Source organism: Trachymyrmex septentrionalis, unplaced genomic scaffold (assembly GCF_001594115.1).
Source record: "Trachymyrmex septentrionalis isolate Tsep2-gDNA-1 unplaced genomic scaffold, Tsep1.0 scaffold29, whole genome shotgun sequence".
Classification (NCBI taxonomy): Eukaryota; Metazoa; Arthropoda; class Insecta; order Hymenoptera; family Formicidae; genus Trachymyrmex; species Trachymyrmex septentrionalis.
In genome coordinates this window covers 1,188,434-1,199,041 of record NW_017305451.1, presented here as the reverse complement: position 1 = coordinate 1,199,041, position 10,608 = coordinate 1,188,434, and the positions used below count along the sequence as shown (strand labels likewise).

The 10,608-nt window shown below is 36.1% G+C and overlaps 1 protein-coding gene and 1 non-coding gene across 2 annotated transcripts; both read left to right on the top strand.

Moving 5' to 3' along the window:
* The first annotated feature begins 4,016 nt into the window (after positions 1–4,016).
* Trnal-aag lies at positions 4,017–4,098 on the top strand. The gene has a single exon. It is a non-coding gene; the product is annotated as a tRNA-Leu (tRNA).
* A 2,101-nt stretch (positions 4,099–6,199) lies between these two features.
* On the top strand, positions 6,200–10,357 carry LOC108749342 (epoxide hydrolase 4-like). The gene is made up of 6 exons (XM_018487959.1): positions 6,200–6,494; positions 8,668–8,792; positions 8,881–9,156; positions 9,263–9,420; positions 9,521–9,775; positions 9,868–10,357. The coding sequence occupies exons 1-6, from the start codon at positions 6,282–6,284 to the stop codon at positions 10,047–10,049; spliced, it is 1,209 nt and encodes a 402-aa protein (XP_018343461.1). The 5' UTR covers positions 6,200–6,281; the 3' UTR covers positions 10,050–10,357.
* Positions 10,358–10,608: the final 251 nt, after the last annotated feature.

Here is a 10,608-nt window from a genome sequence, read left to right as displayed (position 1 = left end):
ATTACGATGATTTTAATACGCTATAAAATTATATGAGAAATTCGGAATAATTCATCAAAAGTGGCATAATTTGAAATATCACCAATAATTTTCATTTACCTTAATCAGCTAAAATGATTAAAGTCAAATATGTACTTCATAGCTTGTCGCTTGATTCCGAGATATCTTCTTTGCAGGTTTGATGTATTTTCCTGTTGAACCTGAAAAAAATTAGACGAGGAATACATTTTTTCGGCGCAATCGTATCTCGTATTGTCGCGAGCCAGGTGAAGATCGCAGTGTGATTCACACGCAGCGGTCTACCGATGGTACCCGCATTGACACTATCTGTCATCGGAGACGCTTCGAATCAGGCACGAAATGCGGAACGTCACGTTTTCAACGTCCACCCCAACCGGAACAATCCGAACGATTCTATCTGCGCGTTTTGACGATACGGTCATCCTTTGACAATTGAGAAAAAAAAAAGAGAGAGAGAGAGAAATGTATCACAAAAATATCCTGTTTTTCTTCCTCTCTACTTTCTATTGAAAGTACAGCGTATTGTAATCATTTAACTCTTTTTTTTATTAGTAATTTATATCAAATTATATTATTGTATATGTGTTTGATATTCTATACATGTGAATATGTATTTTGCTAAATTTCGCCGCATATCGTCGACTATCTCATTCGCTACAACCTCGCAACTAAAAAAACAATGTTTTTCAAGAAATAAGTTTGAATATTTTGAATCATTAAGAAATTTTAATATTAATTTTAAAATGCAATTTGATGTAACTAATTCTAGAAGAATAAAATATGCTCTCTCTCTCTCTCTCTTTTAAGTTATACTTTTTCTTTTTTTCATGTCTCCGTTTTTTTGCAAACAACATAGAAATGGCAGGTTTTACGTCGTTGTGTAGCAAACAGACGATACATATGTAACAAGCCATATAAAATTACACAAAAACACGATGACTGCTTAAAAACAAGACATCTTAGCAAGAAATGTTTTCCTTTGTCGATAAATTACTAAGATAAATAGTCCATTATCAGTCATTAATTTCTTTTATCTTCCAAAAAAACGCTGACACGATAATTCGAGCTTATATCGTTAAATACGATTAACAGCATGATTGTTATATCCATAATGCGTTGTCTGAAGCGAAATACGACGAGCTGTCTCTGTAAAAGACGGCGATGAAAGTAGAACCCCTAGGTAGCTGATAAACAGAGGGGGATCGCCGGAGAAAATAGTTGCCCGTGCAGTATAGGAGCGTCTAATCCCGGATGAGAGAGACAACGGCGGATGTGCGACGGCGATGACGAGGAGGTGGGAAGCGGGAGGCGGCGCAGACACATCTCTCGGATTACGTCTTAACAAGCTCCACGACGTTCATTTGTCTTATCCGCTGCCGCTAATGCGACGCAGCAGCTGTTGAAATGATTAATTCGGCGCGAGGACGTCCTCGTTCCTTTCCGCTCTCTGCTCCGCTCCGCTCCGCTCCGCTCCGATCCACTCTGCTGCTGCATGTTGCACCGCCCGCGAGAATCCCGCGTTCGACTTTGTCGAAGACGTGTCGCGGTTAATCAGCGCATTGCGGTTAATTACCGTTGCTGCGAAATACAAAGCCTGAACGAATAGCATCTCGTTCGGCACGTGTAAACATAATTCGGAGGGTGAGAAAGAAGGGGAGAGAGAGAGAGAGAGAGAGAGAGAGAGAGAGAGAGAAAACGAGGCTCTGAAGACCTTAATAGAGTTTAAATCCTAACTGAAAACGTTCTATCGTGTATAAAATCTCGATAATCTACTCGAGATTTATTATTAGGAAGCGTCAATGGAGAATTGTTCCTACATTCATTATATTATTATTACACAGTCTTCACATATGAAAGTGATTAAGAAAAAATAGAAACAAGGAATTTAATGAAAAGAGAGAAAGAGAGAGAGGGAGAGAGACAGAATGGCAGGGAGGGTAATTAGGATAGGATAAGATAAATAGATAAATAATAGAGAAAAAAAGAGATAATGTATATTTAAAAAGAATTGTATGTACTGGATATTGTGGCTGTGATAATGTATTTAAAACATAGAGATATATGTATGAGGTATAGAAATGCAATAAACAAGTAATTTTAAGCATGCGAGAGAGGCATGGATGGATGAGTGAGGCAGGAACAATGTTTGTAAACCAAAAATCCGCGTTAATCGATGATACGCTATTCAAAAAAAAAAAAAAAAAAACGAAGACATTCTGCGACATGTGTGTTTCGAATAATATTAAGGCACGTAGGTTCAAAAAGCAATTCAAAAAGCAAATCAACATTTGATTTGTTTACTTCGTTAATTACCTTACATTTACGACTGTGATTGGCCGATTCGCTTACTGTTTACGTCTTGCTGATTTACTTCTTTTATGTGCCACTAGGCTTAATCGATTCAATCTTAAACGTCGCAACGTTCGATAGCAATCGCATAAACGTGAATGGATTCAGAGCGCGGGTGTATCCCACCGCACGATCGCACGTCGTTCGTGGGAGAAACCCTTACAAACGTTTACACCACGTTCGCACTCTGTCCAAACAGCGAGACAGAGACGCGAACGCGCGATCTGATTGAATTAATTTTCAATTTGTGAGGGCCACCTGTCGCCGACGGCAGCGGCGACGAGCGGCGACGTGTGCGGATCGTCGATCGCGTTCGCCGTTCGATGACTAATCGAAGATTAGCGAGAACGAGACCGCCCGGCACGTCACGGACTCCTAGCACCCGCTGAGCGGGTGCCTCCGGTTACGATCGCAGCGAGAACGCCGGACAAAGAAGCGGAGCGGAGCGCAACAATTGCGCTTCGTCGCGCGGATATAGTGTTACAGGCGGGCGCGAGCGGAGAAAATGAGCGGCGCATATTAAGCCGGTCACGGCAAAATGGCCGACGTGGATGGAGGGATAAAAAAAGAAAAGAAAGAAAGAAAATGGGGACGCATTCGTCTCTCTTTCTCTCGCGCCGAGCACACGGCGAGCGCCGAACGAAACGGTCGACGCTTCCATACATAAATACACGCACACGCACGTCGCGCCGCGTCGCGTCGACGTGACGCGGGACGCGGGTCGAAATTCCGCCGTGCCGGCGACGCATGCGTCACGCACGCCGATCGAAAGCCCCGCCCGGCGACAGTCTTTGTTTAATCCATGTGATATCTACGCCCACGATAGCAGTGGCGTACTTCGAGATCTTACTATATAAATCTCGCGAGAGAGTGCCTATTAAAACATTGTTTAAGGTGATATATAGTTAACTATAGAGAATATATCGGAGTAACTAGTTCAAATTGCGTTGTAAATTCTTTGGCATAGATATGGGTTATTCGTTGACAGAATCGTTTGATAGAATCATTCCTCTCTCTCTCTCTCTCTCTCTCTCTCTCTCTCTCTCTCTCTCTCTCTCTCGTTTCTCAACGATTAGAAATTATTTATAAATCAACTCGGAAGTTACTTCTTACGTTACGTAGATCGTACAATCAAAACAGACATTTCATGAACTTAAGAAATATCCGAGGAAAAATGAATATAATTTTACAAAGTAAGCAATTCAACTAGAGAAGCGAAACAACAGGCCTCTTTAATCAGTGACTTCATTTTATATAAAAGCGATGTTTGAAACGAAGATTATAAATTTATTTCATTATTTCTTGAATCCTAATGTTGAACAGAGTCATGATGACATCACATAAGATTTTTAACTTAATTCATTTGTCAATTATAAGTGAACTTTAAGTGACAAATAAGGTTGTGATGATATTCTGATGATATATATGATTATAACTTCTGTGTTCTACTTGAGAGATACAATATAATAATGAACACACATACGAGTTCATGTCTCAACAATACATTCGCGTTATAGATATCGAAGCAGATATGCATTTACTCCACGTATACTGTCTAAGTAATAAGTCTAAGTTTATACATCAATATGTTAATGATCTCGTGTGTCCCCAGGAAAATACAACTGCAAGGAGATGTTCATGCAAGTGGTAGCGTGGCCGAGCGGTCTAAGGCGCTGGTTTAAGGCACCAGTCTCTTCGGAGGCGTGGGTTCGAATCCCACCGCTGCCAATCTTTTTGCGTATTTATTTCGAAAATTTATTCTTTTACACGTGGGAAGAAACATTGTCTTCATTATGACGTAAAGTTGAAAAAAAAAAAAGAAAATTATAAGTTATTATAACTTTACGATTATTTATCGTCGATAAATTACCGCGCTACTTATCGGCGTCTAACCGCATCGATAAAACAGAGCTAACACATGCAAATCAATTTAAATAGAGTGCGTTTTACTTAACGTTTGTAACACTCCCCTGCGACATCATTTCATCCTTATTATTTAACGTTTGATAACAAAATGATGCCCACATTACGAACGTCAACGTGGACGCACCCATAGTTAACATAGATTGTGTGAAATCTTGTTTTTTTGTTCTACTTAATTAAAAAATTGTATCGGTGCTATATCGGTAGATGGGAAGATAAGATACGAACGTAGCGATTAAAATTTAAGATAGATGTTCCGCGGAAGTTCCGCTGATTATTTAATTCTCAAATGTATAGTGCGATTACGCACTGTACATCGTAACACACACTCGGAAACAGATAAATATTGTCACGCTACCGAGTACACATTACACCGAGAAGTCGAATGAATGATAAAAATGAGACATCGCGGGTACAAGTCCACAGTTCAACAGCAATCAATTCTGACTCCAAAGCTCATTTCTCTTTCCTCGTAAAAAGGTAGTTAAGAGAAAACCAAGATGAAATAAATGCTAGGAAATAATTAAAAATGACGAAGTTTCTTTTTTTGGAATTGTTTGTATATATATCATATAGTACAGGACTGATTTTTAACCTGAATCATTATATTATACCTTCCGATTGACAATAAAACAAATATCTTTGTAAAATTATTGATTCATACTTTTCTCCATGTACAATACAAGCAGAAAATATTTCGAGCAATATAAGAGAAAATATTGTGAGATAATTTTAAGAAAAGAACCTAAGAAAACGACAATAGAAAATGAGAAATATTGTATGCTTTATTAATTTTTTTTTTTTTTATAAAAGTTAAATTTTTAATATTGTCGCAGAGAAAAGTCTCGCTTTCCTCGCTCCGGTCTCTCGTCGTCATAGAAAAACTCTTTAAATAAAGATAATCTGTTGTAATTTATTTAATAACTTTTTTTTTCTCCTTGCTCGTTTTTTCTGTATTCTTCTCTCGCCCGAAATCGAGCTGCAGAATATCATAGATTCGACGCCAGAGAGAGAGAGAGAGAGAGAGAGAGAGAGAGAGAGAGAAAATCAATTTTATGCGAAGAAAAACCGAGTAAACGGAATTTTGTCACCAGACAGATAAAATAGCTTTCGGATATACCTTTCCATCTCGAAGAGATCCGCGATAAAGAGATACCTATATCGCCTTGTGGCCTGTGAGCTCGTAACGCACAAAAAGTCTAATCAGTGATATCTTCTCCACAGTCCTCTTCACCTCGTGAAACGACCTTATATATCGGATGTTCTCGTTGAAGAGCTTCGCGAGGCGCCAAATACCTATTTACGAAACATCATTGCATCACTCGGCGAGAAACGTGATGTGTGTACAAAAGTCAACTCGTGATCGGAAAGATCTGTTAATACGAGACAGCATGCTATCAGTAATTAGTATCGTGTCTTTCAAGTGTGATCGTTAGTTTATCGTCAACATACAATATTATATCAGAGATGCTGGCCGCATAAATAGAAATTAGTGCTTAATAAACGCTTTGCAATTGGATTGTACTTTTACGTCTTGCTTGAGGAAAAAATCTTATCTCAGCAAAGAACTTTCAACAGTTGCAAAATAAACATTCTGCTGAACACGGCCTTGTCTTTACAATTACAAACGTTGGTTAAAACTGAAAGCGATCGTGTCTCGAAATCGAGAATCGTACATCATCATCGTTCGCAATATTCCGTACCGAAAAATTTTGATAGTCGCACTCCCCATTACTCCAGTTCGTGCGCGTCTGTGAAAGCACGCTCGTCCTCTACTAGAATAGAATACAATTGAATACACTCGACTCTTCGCCGAGTGTGGCTGGGAACGTAATCTCACACTCTGTTTAGCCCGCGTGACAACGCGCACGTGTCCGCTGCCTGCGACTTCTGCGTGGCCGGTCGTTGTGTACGAGGAGAGAGGATTTCGAGTGGCGTTAGGAGCAAGAGCAATTGTCGTCGCTGTTGATCCTCCGAGATTATTTCCCATGGTCGGGGATGTCAAGATCGTGCGTGTCTCAACGCGCGAAACGATCGAGTTACATATTCTGGCCTTTGCCTACGGTCTATGCCTGATAGTCCGACGATTCCTCAAATGGATATGGGATCCCAAGAAGTTCTTCATGTTGCGTCAGCGAGATCAGCCTCCGCCGTGTCTGGTCGACAACAGCCTCGCCACGCATTCCTACGTGAAAATCAAGGCGAGTAATGCATTACAGTGATGCCTGAATGGCACGATCAACATGCGAAGGACACTCGTTCGGATTCCCAAGTGCTCCTCGGATATTATTCTTATTTAACGTTCGATGAACAAAAATAAAATGATACTTGGGTAGCACTCGAGTGGAAATCTGAACATAGTCGAGATATATAGGAGAGGTACATCTTCCGCATCCCTTGATAACGCTGCCAGTGGCTTTGAAAGAATTCGCTCTTTTACTTCTTCGTGACTCCAAGATCATGTCTCCGGAAGCACAAATACTTAGTAGAAATATCAGAGAATTATAATGATATAATTTGATAATATTCTTGATATAATTTTCTAAAATTATATGCAAAAATAAATAGATTCTTCGTGTATAAGAGATTTTTAAATATTCTATTAATAAATAGAATTCTATTTGATAAATTATAAATAATGTAGCTATTACATAATTATTTAATCGTTACGATTATCTTGCAACTTTATCGTATTAAGTTCTTGCACTGAATTATATATCTCGCTTTAGAGTCGGTCTCTATTGTCGCCAGAACCGAAGTGTTTGTATATCGTATTGTTGCGCTGTCTAAAGGACGAGAATTAGCAGCAGTATTCAATTTTCATAATGTTATCGATGCAAATGTATTTAAATTTCATTTTTGACGTGGATTCATCTTGCAACATCGAGTGCAGGCGATACTCGAGTAAAGACTAAACACGTTGCACATATTGATAAACAAATATTTTTAGGTCGATACGCGGCTTCTTATCTCTATGCTTTTTCGATTTAATTAATTTTTAATTCAGATAACAAGTATCAAGACAGATTTGAAAATGTGTTTTGGGACATAAACGTAATAAATAGGAGGATTCTTAATTATACTTCAGTTTCTGATGTTATCTGATGTTTACTATAGCACATCTTAAAATCATATATAATAATATTACAAGTAAAACATGTCATGAAGGAATAGACACTTTAAGGCTCAATTTTACAATTCACGGTTAACTTTTAACCGAAGTTCAACTTCTTTCTCATCTCTTTCCAATTCTAGCACTAGAAAGAGATGAGGAATAATGAGGGTTAAATCTCGGTTAAGAGTTAACCATGAGTTGTGAAACTGGGCCTAAAAGCATTTTCTTTAACTTGAAGAAAAAGGTCTAAACCGGTCTTTTATATGACATTTCTTTCTTAGATTTTTTTTGGACTCTAAATTCATTAGTTATAAATTAATCTATAATTCCCACTGAAATCCTCAATCCGGTTTTATTCTGGAATAGATCAAATTTAATATCACGTCTCTATTGGAAGTATAGAAGTATGGAAGTAAAGATCTTATGGATCGAAGCAATAGTAAAATGAGCACAATCAAACGTATTTTTATCATTTTCAATTTTTTAGTTCTATACCGTATTAAATGCTTTGGTGAAAAATTAACCATTATCTGATATATAATTTTACTGATACATAATTTTTAAAAATTACCCTATTTATACACAAATATATAATAAATTATGTAATAATATATAAATGTTACATAATAATATTTTTAATAAACTCTACATCAAATTTTTGCAAGAAAACCCAAAGCATGTTATAACAGAAAACTTTGTTTAAAAACATATTGAATTGCGAATTTATTGTAATGAGAATTATAATAATTATGATAATCTAGTGAGTTGCTAAAATACTTTTAGGCAAATTCTTTTGCTAATCATTGTGTACTTTGAACTTCACAGAGAATTATCGTCTGCTGTAATGAATATAATCTAATTAAACAGTACTGCGAAATCGCTAATTACTTGTTTGTTGTCTGTCTTTTTTTATCGGGAGATTTGAAAAATTACAACTTATCAAATTGTTTAGTCTGGAAAGCAGATGGAGGATTCTTTCTGTCACCAAAGAGAAAATTACAAATCGTAAAGAAGAGCTACTGTTTATACATATATACACGAAAGATCTGATGTAAAATTTATTTAATTTTATTTCTCGATACGCATGTCGTTATATCGTTATGTCGTTACTCTATCATAATTGCGGTATATCTTTATTGTATTCATACAACCGCCAAACGCTTTCTATTTTAAACTTAAAGAACTATACGTTCGTGTAAACGAATTAATAATTTGGATTTTTTTTCTTCCGTTTAACTTATTTGCTTTTCTTTACGCAGGGTGTTAAATTCCATTATGTGGAAGCGGGAGACAAGAGTAAACCACTCGTGTTATTATTACATGGATTCCCGGACTGCTGGTTATCTTGGAGAAAACAGATCCCATGTCTCGCAGAACACTATAGGTGCGTTTGAAAATTTATGTTTATAAAATAAAATATTTTATAACACACGCGCTCGCGTTGTGACGCTCACATTTTAATGCTGTTTCAGAGTAGTGGCTATAGATTTAAAAGGATTCGGTGATAGCGACAAACCGCTCAACAAACGATCTTACAAACTCGAAATTTTAATAAACGAGTTGAAACAATTCATTTTGACTCTCGGTGTAAAGACGTGTAGCATAATCGGCCACGACCTAGGAGGACTTCTGGGATGGTACATGGTCGCTCTACACAGCGATCTCGTTTATAAATTTATAGCCATTTCGAGTCCGCATCCCAATTTTTATTGGAATAGAATATCAAGAAATTCTATTTTAGACAAAAAGTAAGCATTTTCGAAATTCCGTTTATGAAGATTCCTGAAGACTTTACATGAAATTTGATTATATATTTATGTATTTTAACTGCAAACGCACAATGTGACGTTCTAGATGGCTACATTTCAGCAGATTACCATTTTTGCCAGAAATAGATGCGCTTAAAGAGGATTTATCAATTATCAATGAAGTATTTCGACATCTTCAAGTATCTCAAGATGACAAAGAAAAAAGTTACGTCGAGGCGTATAAATATGCTTTCAGTAGGAAAGGTAATTAATATTAAGTCTTATATGTAAAATAATTTTTGTATCATATGTTATTCTTCTCTTATGTTTTTCATATTCAAAAAATTAATACAACGTTTTGTAGAGGATTGGACAGGACCGATTAATTATTATCGCAATCTACCATTCACAAGACTGAATACAGATAACGGCGAACAGATAGATAACAAAACGCTACTTCTAGTAGGAAATATGGATCCTTTTGTAACAATAGAGAGCATTATTCAAAGTGCCGAATACGTAGAAGTATCTAGGGTTAAAGTCATACCACAGACGCAACATTTTCCGCATCAAGAAAAATCGGATGCCGTAAATAAGGCAATTATTAAATTTCTAAAAGGTGAGTTTTTTTCGCCCGTATAAAATTTCCTTACAAAAATAATATTATTTAATAATAATGTCGATATACTTTGTGTATATAAAATGTTTTAGGCGCTACATATAATTTGGCGCTTTCAAAAACGCCAGTAAAGAGTCTCATGTCTTCCTGGTTAGGATCTTTGAGTAACACCGTTAAATATGGTAATCAAATGATTGACGTTGTGCACAAACGAACTAATGACATTGTAAATGTGTTACCGAATAAAGCACTTTATTTGGGACAAACAAGTTAAATGGTGTTACATCAGCGTTACGTTATTTAGAAGTACTTTGTACTTCATTACGAACACAAATCTATATATCCTACCTACGCTAACGCTGACTACGAAACTCATAAAAGGCTGATTTTGTCTTATTTATTACTTATTTCTTATGTAAGTATAGCATTATAAATGGGAATTGCAATTTTTGTGAATGATGAAATCTTATTGTATAAAAATATCTATCACATTCACTTTTACGATTATATCTCGAATTTTTTAAAATATTTTATACATGTTCTCGCGGTAAGGTCTACATGACTAATATCTAAAAAAATGAATTTTTATAATTGTATAAGTAACCATTATCTAGAAACAAGAACATTAATGGAGAGCAATTTAAAATCTGTGTAATCTAATCTATTATTTTTTAATATCTTCAATAAAAACCAACATAATCTTCAATTGAATAATATTAATATGGATTATATAATTAATATTAATATTTTATTATAACATTACATAATTAATATTATAATTATATATGTAATATAACTATAAATAGAATTATAATAATTATGTACAAAAACAT